Source organism: Cyprinodon variegatus, unplaced genomic scaffold (genome assembly GCF_000732505.1).
Source record: "Cyprinodon variegatus isolate N-32 unplaced genomic scaffold, C_variegatus-1.0 Scaffold42, whole genome shotgun sequence".
Lineage (NCBI taxonomy): Eukaryota > Metazoa > Chordata > Actinopteri > Cyprinodontiformes > Cyprinodontidae > Cyprinodon > Cyprinodon variegatus.
Window position 1 is genome coordinate 541,795 of NW_015150495.1, and position 22,364 is coordinate 564,158.

Sequence of the window (22,364 nt, forward strand, 5' to 3'; positions counted from 1 at the left end):
AAAATAAAGTACAACATCATTGTGAAATCCATCCATCCATCCATCCATCCATCCATCCATCCATCCATCCATCCATCCATCCATCCATCCATCCATCCATTTTTTACAACAGTTCACTTTGAGTGGACAAGTGGGACACTCACCTCTTAATCCAGTTTGGGAAATTTGATATTTGACTTGAAGACAGAAAAATCTTTATTATTCGTCACTTCCTTATTTTCCTTTATATGTTGAGCAGAGCTGGACCTAATAATACTGTAGCATGCATTTTGAGATCAATAGCTTGATTACTATTGGTCTCTATTGGACATTCAGTCTGTTTTAGTATTTTACTAAAACTCCTAACCTGTGGATGTGTGGATTAAACGCATGGATGTGGAATATATAAACATATATGCATATTTATTTGTTTATTTTTGTTTATCTCCCATTTTTTTGTTTTAGAAAGACATTTTCTTTCATGGAGAAATAAAACGCTTATTGTCAGATAACCCTTTGCAGTGTATATATTCCCCCTTTTTCTCAGATTGCAGGTCTCCTTCTTGTTTTCTTTTTGTGCCTCCAAAAAACACATTGACTTGCAGAATCATAGCCTTTTAGTGTTTATAATTTAGCCACTTTGTATGCGTGTTTTCAGCATGTGACTTGAAATCCATCAATGTGTAAGAGAACTATAAAACCCCTTTGAAACTGTGAGGGGTAAAAAATGTCCATAAAGTGCAGGAACTGGCTTCTTCTCATTTATCTCAGTCTGCTTTGCGAAATAGCTGAATGCTGACAGCTGGGTTATGAGGTGCACGAATGAACTAACTTCTCAAAAAGCCTTTTATACGCAAATGCAGCTGCTGGTGTGGTGATTTTATCAGACACTGTCTCGTTTATGAAATCAGTCAGTGCTGAGTAGTGTGTTGTCTCTCAGGGGGGATGGTGCATTTCATTTCAGGTACTATTTTAAACCTGTTTTAGATCCTATAAACAGAAAAAGAAAAGAGAAAATTAGAATGGCTTCAGTAAAATATATTTTTTTGTTCGTTTTGTTTGAGGCAGTTTTTCTAACTCTGGACTTTGTTTTTAGATTCTGTAGTGAATGTCTTTTTTTGTGTTCACCAATAAATGGATAAATGCTTAATGAAAAACTGTTTTTCTACTGTATTATGATTACATCAAAAGCTCCATGAACACTAGGCTGGAGTTACAAAAGAGGTCTTCAACTTCTGCCTTGAAGACGCGTTACCTTTCAACCTTTCAAACACACCAGAATCAAATTAATGGCTCATTTACCAGGCCTGAGCAGAACCTTGAAACAGCTGTGAAGGTAATTCAACCATTCACGTGTGCTGATGTAGAAATGCATCTAAAGTTGCTGAATACATTCTCTATGGATGTGAGAGATTTTCTAAATCTTCTTAAGAAAACCGTTTATAATAGTATTTCTTCATAGATGTTAAAGTAGAGGGGGTTAATAATACATGCATGTAATTTTTACTGTTATTTGTAGAATTTTGTCACCATAAGTGTCAGGGTTTAGAACAAACCAAGTATTCAGGAAGACATTTTATAATCTCAAAAATTATTTAAAATGATGGATCTGCAATGAACAGCTAGGATGTCTAAGGCAAGGACCTCTGGTCTTAAAGTTCAGTCCATGCCCAAAAAACGGAGGTAATTTTCAGCCAGTCGGCTGCCGAAAAAACGTGGCGGGAACCGCCCAGAAAGTCACAGATGTTGAAGCCCTGAAGATTAAAGGACAGGCAGGATATCAGATACAAGCAGGTGAAGCAAGGCAGGATAATCCAGAGGGCAAAGCCAAAGCCAGTATCAAGGAGGCTCACTGGAAGAAGATCAGAGATCCGAAGAGGTACCGAAGAGAAATCAATAACGATGTCAGGAAGCAATTCCAGGCTCGGTAAACAGGCAGAATCCAGCAGGAGTCTGAAGACAGGTAAGGCTAACAGATCACAACGGGAACAGGCAGGTTCAGAAGTCCAAAGGCAGAATGGGTTAGGATCAAGCAATCAAACACAAATACTCGCTTAGAGACTCTCGCCAAGAACTCAAATAATGTTGCACTGTTGACTGGAAGAAGGCAGGTTAAATAGATGCTGCAGCAGGTGAAATAGATGAGCGGTAATGAGAAACTGGGTGGAGCTAGGTTGGTGAATAAAATAAGTAATCAACCCAGTCATCCGCGCCAAGTTCATGACAATACATTAGTTTCCTTCAATTTGCTTTACTTTTTGTTTTTATATCATAGGGAATCTTAAGATGCACATTGAGATTTGAAGTTGTAATGAAGCCACATTTTGAAATGTTTAAAGGAAAATATTGCTCTTTAAAGTTGCTGTATCTGAGGTCAGCAAATCTGACAGAAGCAAAGGGATTTAAAATATTGGTCAGGACATATAAATACATATTTTGCCTGTTCAGATGTGTTAAAAAAAATTGCTTTTCTACATTTATGCACAGTGTGGACAACTCTACATTGTGTGCTTACTGTAAACACACTCTGTTTTCAGTACATGTTGAGGTTTCCTGTAGTTATTAAGCAAACTGGGTTGAAATCAAGTATTTTGTGAGTCTGTTTCCACTGTTAACCTCAACTTCTTCACTTGACTTTTACTGTGTCTGTAAAAATGTCCTGTGGATGTAGTGGCCTTTTAAAAACAGGGTGATGGTTGAGGCGAGGAGTCCTGTGTGACAAGAAGCCTGTATAAAACTCTTTGACTACAAATATTTTTACTGTAGCTTCAGTCACGCTGAGTGAGACGATTGTCACATTGTCAGTAGATCTTCCTAGCTAAAAGTGTATTTATAAAAAAAAAAAACATGAGATACACTAATCAAATTTTTAAGACTGAATTCTGATCTCTGGTTTTTGTACAGCTATAATCGGCAACTGATTTTAGCCTACTTTGATTTAAGTTGTCAATCAAATCTTATTCATTTAATATATTTACAATTACAAATCAACAGTTATAATATACAGTAAAATGTATTTTTGTGCTGTTATTGTTAAATCCTAATTAAACAGAAACTGTCCATTGGAGTATATTTAAAAATATCAAATGTTAGGTTTTTATTAGGCTGTTCAATATAAAGATGCATAATTTTGCACAGCTCTGACAACTAGATAGCAGTAAAAATTCATACAATAATGCTGCTTTGTGTGTGTTTTGAATATTCAGTGGAAAAATAATTTTAACTGAGCAGCATTACAAAGGAATACTGGTAGGAAACATGCATTATAGTTTAACATTACACTACTGCCCTATTGTTTCTTTAGGGAGTCGATTTACAAGTCTGTGTTTTTTGTTGTTTTTTGTGATGATCCATGAGCTTTCCATGCCAGTCATATGGGGCAGCCACATCATGTTGCTAAGACATTGTTTATATACTTTAACAAAGTTTGATTACACATACAATAGACAATTGTGTCATGATTTTACTAAAGTTCAGACCCAAATGCAGAAGACCAAACATGGAGACCAGGGGAAAAGTTTTAACAGGTTTTATTGAAGAGATAATGCAGAGAGAAGTGTTGCTCTGAAAACTGTTCAACCACAACTGAAAAGTGAGGGGGAAGGCACAGCGATTAGTTCAGGCTCAGTGGGAAAATAGATTCGTGAACTTGGAGAAGAGGATTTGGGTGCTAACTCACGTTTCCAGAGAAGTTATTGAATCTTTGACTCCAGTCTGTATGCTGTAGTTCCAGAGTTTGTCTGATTCGGTGGAGGGCGGAAAAGGGTTTACCCAGAATGCGGTTGTTTGTAGGTGAACGGAGAAACTGACTGCCACTCAGATTTCCTGCGGTTCTTGAACAGGTCATAATGGAGAAAAATCCCTTTCTCAGTGTGAAGCTCAAACGATCTCTTGGGGAAAGTGGATCCAAACCTCCTGTTTGAACCCCAGCTCAGTTTGAAGCTCAGTTGATCCTTCCAGGGAGAGAAGGTCCGAAAAATCCAGTTTGCAGTTATTTAAGACAAACAATGTTAAAACTCAGGTTGACAAGAACTCAGTTTGACTCAGCAAAACTCAGCTTGGCTAGAGTACCCAAAACTGGCAGACACTCTGGCGTTGAGGTAGTGGCAGTCAGCAGCTTAAGAACACTCTGTTAACGAGGAAACCCTCAGCAGGTGTGTGAGGAGGTGGAGGAAGGGAGACAAACACAGAAAACAAACACACAGACTGGAGTCCTGACAAATTGACAAGAGCCAATTTCCAAATATAATCAGAAATATCACTGCACTCATATTTCTATAGGTAAACCATTTGCTAATATTTTTTTTTTCTTTATTAATGTAACAGATCTGTATATTAACTGTATCTACTTGTGAAGTACAATCAAGGAATACATTTCAAGTGTCAAGAAACAAATTTTTAACAGACTGATGGACTGATGTTTACTTTTTTTACGTTTTTATGATTACTGTTCCTTTTTATGATGTCCTGAATCGTTCTAAACATTATTTATATTTTACATAGTGTGTTTGTGTATGATGATATGTTCCTGATAAAAAAATTGGGGTATATCCCATTGAATTATCATGATTTGGGTTTACCTTACAATACTTGAGATCAATCCAGTGGATAAATAATTCAGATTGCACTTTGTACAAATAAGGTGAAACAAAATACTCACTAAGTTTTTTTTATTTTTTATTATCAGCTGGTTTCCTTTGTGAGTCACTAATGTCACCCAAGAAATTGGTTCACTGTAACAAATATCCCTGAGGTGTGTTGTCTGCGACAGACATGGTTATTTGGACACGTAATGGGAGCCCTCTGGGTGTTTATGGTGATTTGCATATGTATTTAGGGACAAGAGAAAATCCATTTGCAGCTGAGGTCAATTCCACGCAAATTGGGTTGACTGAAGGTAAAATATGCAGTGGCACCATTATGCAGAATTTCATACATCTGTTTTTTTCTGTACTGCAAAATTTTCTTTTTTTTCCCCCCTACTGCAAATTTTCAGTATGAAAGCTGCACTCTTTTGTGACTAAGGCTATTAGTCTTTGCCTTTTCTACATTTTATGTGGATGTTAATGTGTTTAATGATAAATATTGGGTCATATTCTTGTAGGATCCAGTTCTGCTTCAAATTTGATTTTTACTTTCAAATATTCTGACTTTTACTTTAATCTTCTATCTCTAAACGACTTAATAATTATGCTGGGAAACTTGTCCCACTCACATGCCAAGTTATTAGCAACTTAAGTTGCTATATTTTAACCTATTACTTTTGCCTCAAATATTTTTTTTTTCAATTGTGAAACGAAGATTATTATTCATATATTTGTAAAAATGAAAAAAACATTAGAAATTAATGGAATGCCCTAACACAGGGGTTCCTGCACTTTATGACCCCCCCACACATCTTTAGTTTTTGGCAGCGGCTCCCCATTTGTGAATTAACACGAAATGCTACAAAATATGTAAAAAAAAAAAAAAAACGTTTAGTTTTCCCTACGTTTATTTCTAATTATTTATTATTACGTTATTTTTTTGGTATAAGAGTATGCCTTAACATAAGAGTATCCCCAAAAATAACCACAAAAAACCCAGATACATTTTGGAGGTTTCCACAACCCATTGAGAAAGTCACGGCTAGGATTTGAACCAAGAACTTTCCTGAGTAAAACCCTAATGGTGAATTTTAGAGTGAGTTACATACTCAGGGACATACAAGTTACACCTGACCTTATTGGTTTGTTCCTTTATTTTCTTTGTCAAACAATTATCTGTTAGTAATGTAACTCAGTAATTCATTCTAATTCCATGTTTTTATCTTTCTGACAGATATTATCTGGACAGCAAAGAGGATGGTGTGCGATACTTCCGTATCGATGAAAGCAGTGGGGTCATACGTACAACACAACCTCTGGATAGAGAAGCTATACCGTGGCACAATATCACAGTAATGGCCTCGGAGGTTGGTAGGTACCCAGTTGTTTAAACAAACATCATGCAATGGATTACTGATTATCTTTTAAAGTAGAGTTTTTTTCTGGGTAACATTTGTATTTTACAAATTATAAGTTATTTAAATACTCCAAAATTGCCACCCCCTTCACAATGGACTAAATATGTGAGTGTTGGCCTAGTGGGTTAGATCAGCACACTGTTCTGAGAGGGCTGCAAGTACCCGGTCAATCCCCACAGCGTCCACTCTGGGTTTCTGAGCAAGACCCTTAACCCCACACTGCTCCCCAGGCGCCGCACAATGGCAGCACACTGCTACTAAGGGGGGTGGGTTAAATGCAATGTGAAACCAATAAAGTATTACTGTTGTTTTTCGTTATTATTATTAAATATACACTAAAGCAGGGGTCTGGAACCTGCGACTCTGGGGCCACATGTGGCTCTTTGGACCCACCATAATGGCTCTTAATAGGGGCAAATTTTCACAACAAAATTAGATTAAAAGAACCAGCTTGTTTAAGAGCCATTTTTCTTCTAATTAGCTTGGAAGTTTTTATTTTTACCTCAACTAATAGCTTATAGAAGAAGATCTGTCTTTATGTTTTTCCTTATTTTTAAAAGCTAAAAATACAAATAAACCATTGGTTGTTTAAGATGGAAATAGATTTCCTAAGGCAGATATTTAAGAAAAATAATTGGTTGTTTTATTCAAAAGTCAGGTATTATTTTTGAGGTTCTAAAGAAGGTAACAGGCACACTCAGGACAAAAAATGTTCTTTGGATTTGGAAGGTTGCAGACCCCTGCCCTAAGGTCTTTTGAGATATCCAAAGTCACTACCTTTTCACAAATATGAAAAACTGACTGCTTTATGCTCTTAGCGACTGGTATTTTGGCTTATCCTTGATGTATTTTCATGAAAGACTTTGTTTTAGATTTTAAATGGAAGTTTTTTTTACAAAAATATGCATAAAATAGCATGGTCGGAAAATGTGTTTTAATGCCCAAAAGACACATCCTAATGAAAAATGTTGCTTTCCTAGTTTTATTGTGTTTACCCTCCAGCCTTTAGATGTTATACATCAGAGAAGCCTGCAAATAACCAAACCTTTACAAAAGCAGCATGACTTAGATAGAAACAATTAAGAAGAAAAAAAGCCACTGCCTATAGTTCTCCCTCTTTTTTCCTATCCCTCTAGGTAACAGGACACCCTGGGGGGACTGTATAGTCAGGGGGCAGCCGGGGTTCAAATTCATAGAGAGTAACACAGGAGTCAAAATCAATATCAATAAAAGAGGGGATCCATAAAAAGCAATGAGTACATGAATCAGCAGCACACATGCTGCCCTTAGATACAGACTCAAATCTGTAGCACATTGTAAGTAAAGAACACTTGATATTGTTTGTGTTATTTAAGGACACTCCAGCCACACTGCATGCTGACATAGTCATCAACGCACATATAGAAAGAACATACTTAACCACACGGTAATCAGATTCACCTGTTGTTAGTGGTTTTCCCATGCTATATACCATGGCACACTTGATTTGTGGACACTGGACAAGCGATTCTCATGGTATCGATTAGAAAATGTCCAACTGTGCTGCAGTTAAAAAGAAAAATGGTGCAGTATATGTTTACATACAAGTCTTAAATAAAATTGTGTGTTTAAACATTGTAGATTTTAAAGAAAATATTAGGTTAGTTTAATTTGCATGTTGTTTGTTCTGTGCTAAACAGGTTAGATTGCATTTCCCTATGATTGCCCATACAATTCAATCAAACCAGCATTGTTTAAGTGTTGCTTTCTAGTCCGGCAACTAATTAAATCAATAAAGCCCCCTAACCTGAGGTGCCGTGGGTAATTTGTAATCACAATTAGGCAAATCTCCAGCCAATTGACAAGGACATGCATACTAATGTTTCTTTATCTCTTTATCTCTCTTTAGTATTCCACAACAGATACCTAAACAGTGTAAATGGGGCATATACATTGAGTTGGCAAAGAGTTACAGTTACGCAAAAAAAGACGAACAGCTCACAACTAATTACACTGCAGTCTATGTTGCAGAGGGTAGAAGTAGATATAAATAAGAAGTGTTTAAGTAAGTTATTAGGGTATTTAAATTCAAAGCCACTTTGTTATTGTTAACATCTAGGGTCAGAGATTTAAAAGCCCGACATTTAAAGGAGTAGATAACTTTTATATCTATTTTTTATAAAGGAATGTCATAATTAAACTGTAACTAAAAACATAAATCATGATGATGTGGTGAGATATGATATAATAAGGATCCCTTATGAAGGTGTTATTTCATTATTATTTTTTTGACTACTTATTTAATTTATGAAATAATTGACTGATCGACTTCCTATTTTTATCGTACAGTTTTTTGCTGCAGTAATTAATTGATTTGAATATGGTAACCTAGCACAAGACAATCCTAAACCAATTAAACCAACGGTGTTTTTTTAAACCGTTACATATAACATGATCATTTTCACTCATTTGCAGCAATGGTAATATATATCACAGATATTTCACTTGTTAATTTTCACATTACAGTTGCAACTCATTTAATAAGTTCCTGCAAAATTCATGTGAAATCCTCCACAACACACGTACCCACTGTATATATATATATATATATATATATATATATATATATATATATATATATATATATATATATGTCTTTATTATGTACAGTTTAGGATTTTGTATCTTTTTTATTTTTTCTTTACTGATATTCTTTTGCTGAGCAAATGTTCTGTTTCACCTCAGCTGCTCTACTTGTCATGCCGTAAATCATTATCTCTCCTGGAAGCCACCCAGTAAAAGCACTCTACAATCCTAGACAGATCTACTTCATGGGTCAACAGTCAGCTGCATTCCTCAAAGAACCGTACTTCAGAGCTACAGAAAATGTGGCCCTCTTTAATTTGTTTAAGGCGTTTGTTTAACACTTCTTACTATAAATCTGCTAGAATTACAGCGCAATGAACTATGTACCATATTTGAGTATATACTGTAAAATTGACCAAATCAGTGCTGGATATATCCTGACTCGACCTAACATGTTAATGTAATGTTAAAGTTATTGCTTTGATTTTAGTTGAGAGAGCAGTTTAAGAAATACCCCGTCTGGAAGGCAATGTTCAAGGCAGGATTGCCTTAAAACTAAATTATGTAAGTGGCTGTCAGGGGTCTTACAAAAAAGTAAAATGAAAGAAGAGGAAAAATAAGCAAGCAATTCAAGATGTTGAATTGGGAATAGAGTGAGAGTGCTCTGTACACTTTACCTGCTTAATATAACAACCAGGGAGCTGAAAGAGAATAAGTCTTATTTGTTTTCCTCCTAAGTTGTAGGGAAGTTGTTTAACATGTTGAGAAAAAAAAAGAAACTGATCAAATTTGGTGTTCTGATACTTTGATATTAGCCAGAAGTCATATTTGGACCTTGTAATAAAAATGTTATGTGAATGTAGAGCTATGACATTTAAGCACTGAATTAAACATCTAAGATGTTGGAGCAGTACTAGTAAAAATCATTAAAAACAGTTTAATGGTTTTACTGAGAATGTTAGTATTTGAAGCCTTAGTATTATTCTGACTGGACCATACTCAGTTACGTCTTTTAAAATGTTGAATGATTTATTTTGCAATGAATGCCTAAATTTTGCTTTTCTCCATTTTTCCTTCTATTCTAACTCTTCTTACAGACAACCCCAGTCTGCTCAGGCACGTTTCTGTCACCGTGCAGGTGCTGGACATGAACGACAATCCACCAGAAATAGCCACCAACAAGGAAGTGATTGTGTGCGAAAGCTCAAAGCCCGGCCAGGTGAGAGTCTGGAATCCATCAAGGGGAGGAAAAAAAAAGCTAAACACTACTTACACTTTTCCTCTCTCGCATGGTCAAACATTCTTCAACTTAAAAAAGAAACTTGGAGAGCTGCACATTAACCACTGTCATTTCCCTGAACGCACCTCATATCGCTGAACTCTCGTTTCCCTCAGCAAGTTTTGGGTTGCTCAGCAAGACCAGAGCTCTGGCAGCTCTGACTGCACTGGAAAGAGGCTGCTTTATCATCCCTTATACAAAATGAGTAACTCAGCAGCAGACCATGACAGCTCTAAATCGAAGCTCGTTCCAATTTGCTCACAGTACTCTTTGATTCATTCAAATTAAGAAGGTTGTTGAAGTATAGAGCAATCAGCAGCCTGGAAATGAATGAAAGTGTGGTTCTGCTAAGGATGATAGAGTAAAGCAGCAGAAGGCTCAACTAAATACATTTTGATAGTAAAGAACTGGTTCAAGAGAAGTTTAAAGGAAAGTTTGAATTAAGGTTTAAATTATTGTTTGCAAGCTAAGGGTTCCTGACTCTTTGGATTAAGCAGAAAGCATTCAGTGAAACTTATATTCTGCACAAAATGTGCTTACAGGAGCATTAGATTCATTTTTTGTGATTTCTTGATGACAATTTTTATGTAGATTATAACTGAAATGGTTTGTATCCAAATCAAATAATTATTGAATCCAACGAAAGCATTTCAAACTATAAATAAAGCCATATATTTATATATATAAAAAAGCCTACTGATGGCATCTCAGATTCTAAATATCTCCAGATGTTGTTAGTTTCAGTTGTTAAAGATATATATAATAATATTTATTTTACTAATATGACTATATCAATAAAAATGATGAAAGGTAATGCTATTATACATGTATCTATAAGTCTTTAGGTTTTATCAGAAAACTTAAAAGGAAAACAACATTTTGACTTATTAAGGGTTAATGTGGTGTACAACTTTTTATATAATTCATGAATTACCACTAGAAGGCATCATGTCGTTTTTATTGTCATTATATTATATTATATATTGTATTATATATAGCTTCTCTAGATTGACAAAACGAAACCATACCATGAGAGAAATAATTTGAGATTAAAAGGACAACAAAGCACAACTGTCATAATTAAGTGGTATATTTTTATAAGATTACATTTTATTTTTAATATTTAAATCTTTAAAGATCAGTAAGTAAGAAATCTACTCAAAAACTGACCAAAATCATTCTCATTGTCACTCAGTATGAAAGATACATTTCCCATAAACAATTGGTCCTTTTCATCATATCAAGTTTTTATTCCCTTTAAACCTGGAACTACTTTGCTCCAAAGAGTAGCTTATGCTTACTTCCTAGTTCCTGACCCAAGCATATGAGAGATGAAAAAGGAGCACAAGATTCGTCATATAATGTACCAACACAGCACCGTCCTGCACACGTGGAAACCAGAAAGAGATCCGGACCACAAATACTCTAATCAATTTCTAAAAAGAACTTGGCATCCTTTAAAAGTATTTGGACAACAAAATACTTTGACTGAAACAGGGTGTCATTATTTGTTATTGCTTCTTTAAAACGCTTGTCTCACCAGCTTTTATTCTTAATATTGTTTTTTGCTTAATTGCACCAATTTTATCTTGATGCAGTTTCATCTGCCCAAAACACATTTCCCCGGGGAAAATAAAAGTATTTTAAATTGCATTACATTTTTATAAACATGTATTTAGCAACAATCAAATATAAGGTTAGTCCCATAATGGATTATATACCAATTGCATGAGTTTATGAAACCAGGTTTTTAAGATGAGTAATAAAAAAAATGTCCTGGAACCTTAATGAAATCATGTCAACAATACAATTTCTAACAGTTTTAGAAAATCGTTTTCAACTAAAGCGTTGTTAAGAAGCTATGCAGTATTTGTATGAACATGACCTTCTGTTAATGTATGGGTTAATATACTACTGTAAAACCAACTCTATAAAAATTAAACATTACTGCATTCTAACCTATAAAAACAAGTATTTATAACCCTCAGATTTTATGGAATAAACACAGTATAAACTCTAAATAAATGTATGTTTAGAAGCAAAAAAGTAAAGGCAGAGATATGCCTTTCAAAAATTAAACGTATGGAAAATCACTATGTAAATGTAGGTCATTTTCACACTTCATAGTCTGGTAAATTTGGATCAATTGGGAACCGAAAGTTACAACATCTGATACATTAACAAACAAAACTTTTGGCTCACCTGTTTACCCCCTTCGCATGTCGTGCCACTGCACCAAAAACCAATTTAGTTAACAAGCACGAAAACTTAAACATCAGGAAATGACAACAGATTTCAGCAGTGTCCTTGCTATACTGTCTTTTGGAAAGTTTGAAGGATAAGATAATTAATCAGATTTAATTTGGCCAGAAAGTTTGGTTCATTTATGGAGATATGAATGTGCAATCAAACCTGAAAAAAAATTGTCAAACTCGTCACCTATGTCTCTGCTATGTTATACTGAACTCTGGCCCAGTGCAGAAAGAGATGTGAATGCCATACAGACTGGAGAGTGCTACAAAAGCTGTGATTGTACTGCATAATAATACAAATTAAGTTAATAATATCTTAAAAATACCTTGCTGGACATCTGTGCATTTATGACATTAGCGCATTTAAGTCAAATGCACCATTTCTAGTTCGTCGCAGCCTCATTAAGAGCCTTTGCTTTCATCTCCCTTTTTTTTTTTTTGTTGCATGCTGAGCCCATTGTTGAAAGATACTTATATGTCAAACTTGTCAAAAGACAGCATAGTAATAACACTGCTGAAATCTGTTGTCATTCCAAGATGCTTTACATTTCCTGGTTTTTGACCAAACGTCTTTCTTCAGTGGTTCGCACAGAGCCACTGCAGTCGAGGGGTCAAACAGATGGGACAAAAGGTTTGGTTTTGGTTTCATAAAGTTTGAAAATAGTAACCATGTCGCAATTTTGGTTCCGAATCAATCCGGACTATCAGGTGTAAAAACGACATACAGCAGACTGAACAGGGCTGATGTGAATACACTCCAAGACATTGTTACAACACATAATTAAAGGAAAGGTGGAAAATGTAAAAATGACCTTAAATTGTCTTTGATCACAGACTGAAGCAAGAAATCCTAGTAATATGTATACGTCTGCTAAGAGGTTTAGTTGTTTTTCTTGTTGTTCTTTTGTGAAGGAAGTGTTTCACATTTATGTTGAAGGGATATAAAAGGTGTAGGCACCTATCCATCTAACTATATCTTGCACTACATCTTATGTAGCATAAACTGAATATAATTTCTCACAAAAGTAGAGTTTATTTTACTCTACTTTTCTTCATTTAATCATTGCTGTTAATAAATTAATAAAGTCTCATTGTCTACCTAGCAACAGAGTTCCCTGAGTTCTGATTGACTTATGGTCCAGCTTAATAGAAACATAAGAATTAAAACACACTGAACAGGTTTAAAGTTATATCAAACATGTTTAAAGCTCTATTAGAAAGTAAATATAAGATGAAACTTATTTTTTCTTTTATATAGAAATGGTTAAATCTCTTACCTTAAACATTGTGTAAAGAAACACAATGAAATATAACTTCTTCTTTAGAAACCTAAAGGTTCCATTCTAAAAAATAGAGAAAATAATTGGGTATTTTCAGACATTAGAAACCTCTTACCAGCAAACATGCTCCAGTTAGATTTTTGTTTACCTTTATCATTATATGAAAACATTTTTAATACATTTTTTGGCCCTATTTTTTGTTCAAACAAAGGAACAAATAAATAAATAAAGCCATATTTGTTATAGAGCATTACCATAATCACAAACAATTGTTATTATTATTGCACAACCACATTGTCAAAATTAACAAAATCATGACTGTGAAAAGGGGGATTTAAGTCTTTGCCCAAACCTTTTTAATACAGTAACTCTACAAGTTTTTTATATCTTTAGAGAATTAGCATCACCAGCAGTGATTTAATAGGAATTACCAACTAGAGCATTTGTTTGGGGTTCAATATAGAATATAATATAATTAACTAATCCTTTACTGTCAAGTGGAAGGGAATTTCTTTTGTTTATAAATAAATAATGCATTATTGTTTGTCTCCCTTTTCCATAGTAACCCCAATTTATACCTATGTAACCCTTTACCCCTTAGAATCTTATCTATCTGTGTTTAAATCCATCTTAGCATTATTCCAGCCTTTTCTATACATATCATGGCTTCAATAGGGATCTAGTCAAAGAAATAGAAATCTAAACCAATAAACATCAGACCAATCCATAATCTGAAAATGAGGGAGAGCATGGCATAGCGACAAAACTTTCAAAACAAGAAAGTCCACCTACAATTACTCGTCTGGCAAAGAGAATCAGAGAATTTGCCAATGATAACTCTGAAGGAGCTACAAAGATCTAAAGCTCAGGTTATTAACAGAATCATCGCAATCTATGGAAGTGGAGTTTGGCCAGTTTGGATGAATGTGCAAAACAGAAATCACTGCAAACATCAAAAGGTTTTTGAGTCAGCCAAGATCAGAGCATAACCCTTCGACTTAATGTAGAACAGAAAATTAACATTGCAGGTCACCGTAGACACTGGTAGCAGATTCATGCTGTGGGAAACTGGTTAAAAACTGAATCCAGGGAATTCCTGGAAGAAAACTTGTCAGAACCATATCCATATTTTAGAATTTGTTGGAAGAACCCAGAAAAAGTCCCAGCCTAAAATCGAGAGTCTAGCAAGACTTAAAAATGCACATTCACAGACACTCTTTATCCTGTCTATTTACAAAGTTGGGTAAAACTTTTTTTCTGTTAATGTGCAAATTATTACCCAAATAGAGTAGTGACTAAATGCATCTATAAAGTTAGTTTTGTATAATACAGACCAATGGGGCTGCACAAAAATGCTACCCACACTTTTATCTTTAAGACTATTACATTTTCCATCCACCCTTAAAATGAGACAGTAAATTAGGCTGGTATAGCACATAAAATTCAAATGTTTTCTATACTGGTACTAACATTTGCTGTGAAAACACCATTGTTTGCTAAATTCTCCTCTTGCTTCAACTCAAAACTAGTATTTAAAGCTAATGCTGTAACAATGTAAAATATTGCATTTAATGCAAAAATAGTTCTTGAATGGATATCAATTTTGTTTTCCAGGAGATCCAGACCATCACAGCTGTGGATAAGGATGACTTTGCTAATGGACAGAGGTTCTATTTTGCTTTGCCAGACCAACTTCCACTTAATCCTAACTTTACCCTGAAGGATAATGAAGGTAATTAAAGTGATCAATATGTTTGTTAGCTTTGGTTATGAGTTTTTTTCTGCAGTCTGCTCACAGCCGAGAAATCCGCATTGCTCAGGTTTCAAGCATTCAATAAGTCGTTCTGATTCCCTCACACAGTAAAACCCCATGCTTTATAACAAGTGGGTATGGGAAGCTGAAGACTCGGTGGGATCTCCTCTGATTGCATTAAACCAGAAGAGTCACAGAGCTCTGGTGTGTTTGAGCATCGTGTTGTCAAATGGATTACTCCGCTCAGCCGCTCCCTGTCGCCGCGTTCTGTACATAATAATCTGCCTGCCCGTGGCTGGCGAGTGAGCGTTGCCATGGAAACCATTTTCAGTGTCAGGTGAATACCTAGCCCCCGGGTGGTCAACAATCACAGGGCTTTTATAAGCTCTCAGCCTGAAGATCTGACGGTTACCCACTGAGAAGAGGAGTTCACAGAACTCTGGATGCCACAGCGCAGCATAAAAAATAGAGATGAAGGTCACTCTAGAGAGGTAAAGAAAAGAAATATCAGATCATGCAAGATAGGTCGCTTTATCTCCTTGTCCAATTTCTTCCCATCATAAGCCCACCTTTGCCTGCCTTCAGTTACTGAGGCAAATTTTGATGCAGCACTTAAGGACATTTCTCTTCTTTTGACCTTCATCTTATCTCAGGGTAAAAGAGATTAAAAGAAAGGCCAAAAACCAATGAGACCAGTCTACTTCAGCAAAAAATACATACCTTTAAGAAATGTTCAGTGATAGAAACTAATTAGGTATCTGATTTTTACTTAATAACCAGAAAGAAGATTATATTCACCTAAGGATTTTTTCAGCTGTTGAAGAATGTTGTTAACTATTAGGTTAATAGGGAAAACATCTTTTGATTTTATTATGTGGTATATAAATTCCTCAAAAGAAATGATGATTAGTAGCTGCAGATTCCATAAAAATTAGTTTATATATTAATTTAAGCTTTCAGAGGACTTTTGTTCAACTGTACACCCGAAGAATGACAAAACATCAGTGAGTGTGTTGACCCTCAACCTTGCAAAAATCTACAGTATGGTGATTTTATTTATGCTGATCAATTTCTTTTATTCTTCATAAAAAGAAATAAGAATAAAAGTGTGCTATTGGTGCAAGTCCTTAAGTAGAAATGTTGGTGTGAACTGATCTTACAATGTTTTTTTTTTTTTACAAAAGAACACAGATGAGCTGAATATAGTGAAATTTATTAATTTTCACAAGGACGTTAGATTAGGACCAACCGGGTATTGATTTGGTTAGCTAGTCTCCAATCTGTTAGCATACTAATAGTATTTGGCAGGCTTTCTGTACCCTCAAATAAGTTTAATTGTCGTAACTGTGATGAATAATGCTCCTTTTGTTTTAATGCCATGACTTTCAAGGTACCTCTCTGCCTTCTTGTTAACAAGTGACACTTGTAGGGTACTGGTAGTCAATAAAGCTGGTTAAAGCTGGGCTACACTATACAACATTTTTGCCATTTTCAGGCCCGTTCTTCAGTCGTGCAAGAATTTTAGGGATCGGGTCAAGTTTCAGCCTCATCATGCGACCTACGTGGTGTAGTATGCTGGGGTTAACGAGGGGCAGTTAGCCTCTCAAGACCACCTACCAATCAGGAATCATAATGTCGGGGAGAAAATCAAAGGTGTTTGAAATCCAGTCGGCCCTCCTAAGGTGTTCATGAGCAAATCCTTCTGTTGAAGTAGAGCTATGAGCGCCTACAAATCAATTAACCAGAACCTCACGCACTGCACATGTGCAAACAAGGGAGTTCTTCTTCTTCTCCCAGATTTACAAGTCCGACCAGCGCCATCTCCCGGCGCTGAGTCCAACATGTGTTTTTTGGATATACAGTGTGAGCAGGTAGATTGCATCAGAGTGCTGTACCGTTTAGCATATATGGTGAGTGGTTCACCTTTAAACCCTGTGGCTCGTCATACAGTTTGAGCTGTAGCTGAATAAAATGATTGTAAAAAATTTACATCGTATCCCCAGTTCAAGGGAGAGATGATCTAAAGTGCTTTGTAATCCAGCTCCACAACTTTCTATGAAACCCTTTTTAACAGGCTTTGATCCACATCAAAGAATGATGAATAATTACAGCAGTTATGAAAAGGTAATTTTTTTAAAACATGCATTACCTTGTTACCAGGCCTTCTGTAAAGCCTTGGGACAGATTTCTGCCCTCTAATGCAGAGAGCTGAGCAGAACATAAAGATCATATAGGATCCAAGAATAAAATGTCTTAGTTAAAAAAAAAAAGAATTGCTATCTAATTTTTATTTTTTATCCTAATGTGCAGACTTTTTTTTATAGAAAAGGAAAACAAGCTGCCTCTCTTTTGATTTATACCATTGCTGAGGATCCTGTTATAGGAAGCATCATGAACCTTTTCGTTCATGTTCGTTGTTTGACAAACATCTTGGGCTTTCACAGTTTTTTTTGTATTCAGGCATGTCAGACTGAAGGGGCCTTAACACCTATGCATTCACCCTCAGATTTCTATTGGTATAACCGTTTGAAACTATGTATTTTTATCTTTCTACTTCACAATTATTCACTACTTGGTGTTAAATCATCTCATAAAATTTAAAAGGTTAAATGGCAACCAATATTTTTTGTCCAGCACTGCATATTGAACTTAAGAAATTAAGTTGTACTTATTCTAGGAGTGATATTTTTCTTGTCACAATTGGTGTAATAATATGACTTTGCTGTGAAAAGCACATGCTATTTTTTATTACTTGCTTCCAAATTAGAATTTTCTTAACAGAATGACTTCTCAGTTTTGCCATATGCTGTCTGCTTAACAGAATCTTGGTCACAACATCAGTCTTTCTGTATGTCCCTGTATATTGCTGGTCTTAAAATGTAAATTAAAGCTGTGAGTTCATCATATCTAAATAAAAAGGAAATGGGTTCTAAGTTTAACTTATTCTTAAATTTGATTTCCGTTTATTTTATTATCTCTGTTCCGTTGCAATGAGCTCCATAAATTTGGGAATGCACCTAATGCCTCCATTTAGCAAACACACGTTTAAAACAGAGAAAAGATCTGCTTAAAGTGCTAACTGCAAACTGTCAAATATCCAGTTTTTAATTAATAGTTATACTCAATCAAATATATTTTTTTTCTCTTCCAAAAAACTTGAATGTATTTCATGTAAATCTGCTGTAAAGTATTCCAAAGCCCACAGGAAGGGGGCCCTTATCTGTTATCTTTTGATTTGGTGCCTTTTAATTTTTGCTCTTTACCTCCTGTTGCAGACTAGCCTGCAGGGTCTTGTTTTTCTCTGATTACATTATTTGATATAATTCTGTGAGGGATGGGCAGAATTTAGCTGTTTGATTATTTTTAGTGAAGATGTGAGAGAACAAAACGACATTGCTTGAGCTAACGTACATAGTAAAAACAGATATTGAAACCTCTTTGTTCTAAGAGTAGAATGGAAAACAGCTATAAAGCTGATTATGTCTGTACATATTCAGTACTCATGAAACCAGCTTACTTATATGTAAGTTGATTTATTCTAGGAAATATATGTCATGCTAAATATAACTATAAACGACACTGACTTATATTCAAAAAACATCACAAAAATGTTTTCCTCAGTGACTCGGTTTTCTTCATCTCTGTATATTTACATCCTTTTAAATTTAAATTTAAAACTCATACAACACTGAGTTGTTTTCCGATGCTGTAATTCTACCGACTTCATACTCCCAAAGTGTTTATAGCTCATATCTTTCCTTATTATCCAAAAAAGAGTTGCTTAAGATGAAAAAAATGTAATTTAAAAAATATTTTTTGGATTTTGTGAAAATCCTTAATCCAAAAAAATATTCCAACCATGAAAATCTCTATTTACCATGAATTCATACTTTCAATACTTACCAATACCATCAAATGTAAAAATATTTGGTTAAAAAGAAGTTTAGTCATATCAATTTTTATATGTGTTGATATTCAAAGCAGAAATATGTCACTCTATTCCAAATAGAATGACAGTAAGTCCAGAAAGTTTCTGCACTGCTGGACAAAAGGCATACAAGCGGACAGATAGGTAAATCATACCTGTGAGTGTTGACTCAGCAGAGATAACAACAAATGGGAAAATAAGACAGGACAATAAATTCAACACAGCCCTAAAGGTCTCAAAGCTTAAATGGGTTATATTCTTGACTTTATGTTCCCATTTCAAAGAAATTTCCACTTTAAACTGATGTTGAAAGGGTACTAATTGAAAACTATAAATTTACAGAGGCAGAAAAAGAAAAGAAAATCTCAGAGAACCAAGCGAGAAAATAAGACTTTCTATGTTATAGGAAGCCCTTTAGTCTGGTATTAATGAATTATTATGCATAAGTCAACAGTGCCTTTGTACCAGGCTTATAAAATCTTGTTTTTGCATAAAACTGGCAAAATGGGACCTTTTCCTGAATAATTTTTAATTACTCTCAATCTTTAATATCAAAGCAACATGGACAGAAACACCAAAATTAAAAATGTTTAGTGTAATAGCTGTCTGGCTAAATGTTGGTTAATTGTTAGAATTGCAAATCATTCAGAACTATCCTCATTTAGAACACTAATGGGAGTGTCACATCAAATCTTTTCTGACTTCTTGTTATGAGCTGTGCTAAAAGATTACTGCTAGCATGTAAGAAAACATAAATCCATTTTTGCAATATAATAATTCTTATCAACCTCTATATTGATAGTACTGCTAACAGCTTTTTTTGTTTGTTTTACTTTCATTAAAGTACAGGTTTAGTAGCTTCCTCCTGGACAGAATTAGGTATCATATTCAAAAAGCGTAAACTCTCTTAGCCAAGATTTAACCTAAAATGAAAATATGTTTCCTTTCCCGAAAACCTGTTACCTGTACAAATAAATGAAAAAACAAAATGTAATCTTTAAGAAGGGAAAAAAAAAATACACAAAATATGGTTAAACATCTAATACTTTGTTGAAGCTTCATTTAATTATGATCTAGTAATGTTCTTTTCTGTTTTGAATGGCAGTTATCCATGATGTTGAAGTGGCAGGATTTGGCCGCTCTTTGTTTTTTTTTTTTTTTGTTTTTTTTTTTTTCTTTCAAAACTTTGCAATTATGTTAGATTAAAGTGAATCTCCATTAAAAAGTACTGTTGAGATCACTTTACAGATCTCTAGTTAATATCAGGACAGAAATCCAGCTAGTCTGTGGCAAAACCTTTATTCCTTTGCCAGTCTCTTGTATAAAAAAGCAGTAACTTGGCTTTATTTGCCATGATAAGTGGGAAAAATAATATTTTTAACATGTCAGTAAGCGAGAAGTTACCCCTCAAAACATTATCCACACTGCCACTTCATTAAGATTATGAATATACAGCTGCCTTGACACCGGCCAAGCACTCAGGGATTTTTCTTTGCCATTCATAGCAGTGAAGTGAATATTTTGCTTCACAAAAGAAGAGGCCACAGTTTGGATGCACTGACTGTCCCCCGGATCAGCTTTCTCCGATTGGTTGCGCTCCACATGGAGCTAGGGAAGCTCAGATTTTCCAACTCTAGCATCTGCCATGCCTGACGCTCGAAATGCACCACAGGACCTCTCAAACCCCCGAGACTTGCGTCCGCCGTATACTCTGCATGAAAAACAGACGCCCCTGATGCTAAAATCCCAATTGGTCTGAATGCAGCAGTAGACATTTTTTTTTCATTGTGTCATTCCAACCGACAGTCCGTAAATGTATATTTACCAAAGTTTTTAAGGAGGGTGTTGTTAGGAATGTAATTATTGCATCATATTTTCTCCACTTTATTAATGATCTTCTTTTTTGTCTTAGATTGTATATCTAAAGCCTTGAAATTCTGTATCCTTCTAGTTGATGCATTTTGGCAGGTATAGATACTACCCTGCTGTTATGTTTTTTTCTCCAAAACTAGTAATACAAAAACTATTTGAATGGTTGTGCACTGTTATGCAAGTATTCTATTAACAATGGAGTTTCTTTGGTCTGAAAAATTCACAATTCTATTGAAAGGTCTTCAACAGGGGGTCTGTGACCCCTAGGGGTTCCTTAGAGGTACTGCATGAGATTCGGCGAAAGTTTTGGATGATTGGACTTTTTTATATTCCCCCCTGCAATTTATTCCACTAATTGAAATGTCTTTAAATTCACATTAACATGAATTCAACACACTTAATTACATGTCTTTCAGTCATCAATGCACACATTCAGCGACACACAGGAGCTCTTTCAAGCTGGGCACCGTTTCATTCACAACACCAGTCCCATCAACAAGGAATCCGAATCAGAAATACTTTAATCATTCCAGGGCGAAATTACTTTATTTACATTACTCTGTATGTCATAGAGTGACTATAGGACCAGTTTGATATAACACAATTTCATACAATATATATATCTGGGGTGTCCCCGCTCCATCTCACCATCAGTTTGGGGGTCCTTGGCCTGGAAGACTTTGAAGACCCCTGCTGTAGGAGTTTTGAACCATTATACCTGAAATTTTCTAGCTATTTACACTCTTATCAGCCCCATTCTAGTTGTATTACTTACTTCTTGGCTCTTAAATTTCCTTGACGCTCTTATCTGCATAAAGCCCCCTATGAAAAGTTAAGCTGCTGCTCCCAGGGTTTTTGTGAACTCAGTCGAATATGCTCAATTAAAGACTGCATTTGCACTTGAACTTGAGAAAGAAAAACTACAGACGTGGCATCATACTGTTGACTCCTGTGTTTGATAATTCAAGTAAGCTCTTCACACTCAAAGCAGCTTCTTTCATTGCTGTTGTCGCAGACTAACAGTTGGTGGCTAGGCTGTGCCAAGGCCTAATACCTCCTTCTGTTGTTGTGTAACTGAAGAAAATCCCTTTCAGTCACTCAGACCACTAACTCTCTCATGACCCCTTTTTCTTCTCACAAAAGTATCCCCGTTAAACTTCATTTGTGGCTGTTTCTTTTAAAAACATAAAAACATATGTGTGGAATAACTTTGATCATTACTAATTTAAACTTTTGTACCTACAGCCAAATCATAATTCCATCCGCTGTTGTTGGGGAGCTAGACAAAGTGTTGGTTATTCATACCACTAAAGGGCTTGTTATGCTTGATGCTCTTTATGCTCCTTTCCATGAGGAAAAGGAGCTGTCCGTCACAGTATCTGCAGCATTTATACTCTATATGGCTTTCCCCCTGTTCTGGCCCACTCCAGCTTGTTCTGCACAGGCTGTAAG

General features: G+C 35.3%; 1 protein-coding gene across 1 annotated transcript in view; it reads left to right on the forward strand.

The window, feature by feature from the left end:
• The window catches only part of cdh18 (cadherin 18, type 2), a 194,123-nt gene that overhangs the window by 135,666 nt on the left and 36,093 nt on the right, over window positions 1-22,364 (forward strand). Inside the window, exons 8-10 of the mRNA XM_015370148.1 lie at window positions 5,800-5,936; window positions 9,646-9,767; window positions 14,974-15,091. Coding sequence (XP_015225634.1) covers window positions 5,800-5,936; window positions 9,646-9,767; window positions 14,974-15,091 — 377 coding nt within the window. The remainder of the gene's footprint in view (window positions 1-5,799; window positions 5,937-9,645; window positions 9,768-14,973; window positions 15,092-22,364) is intronic.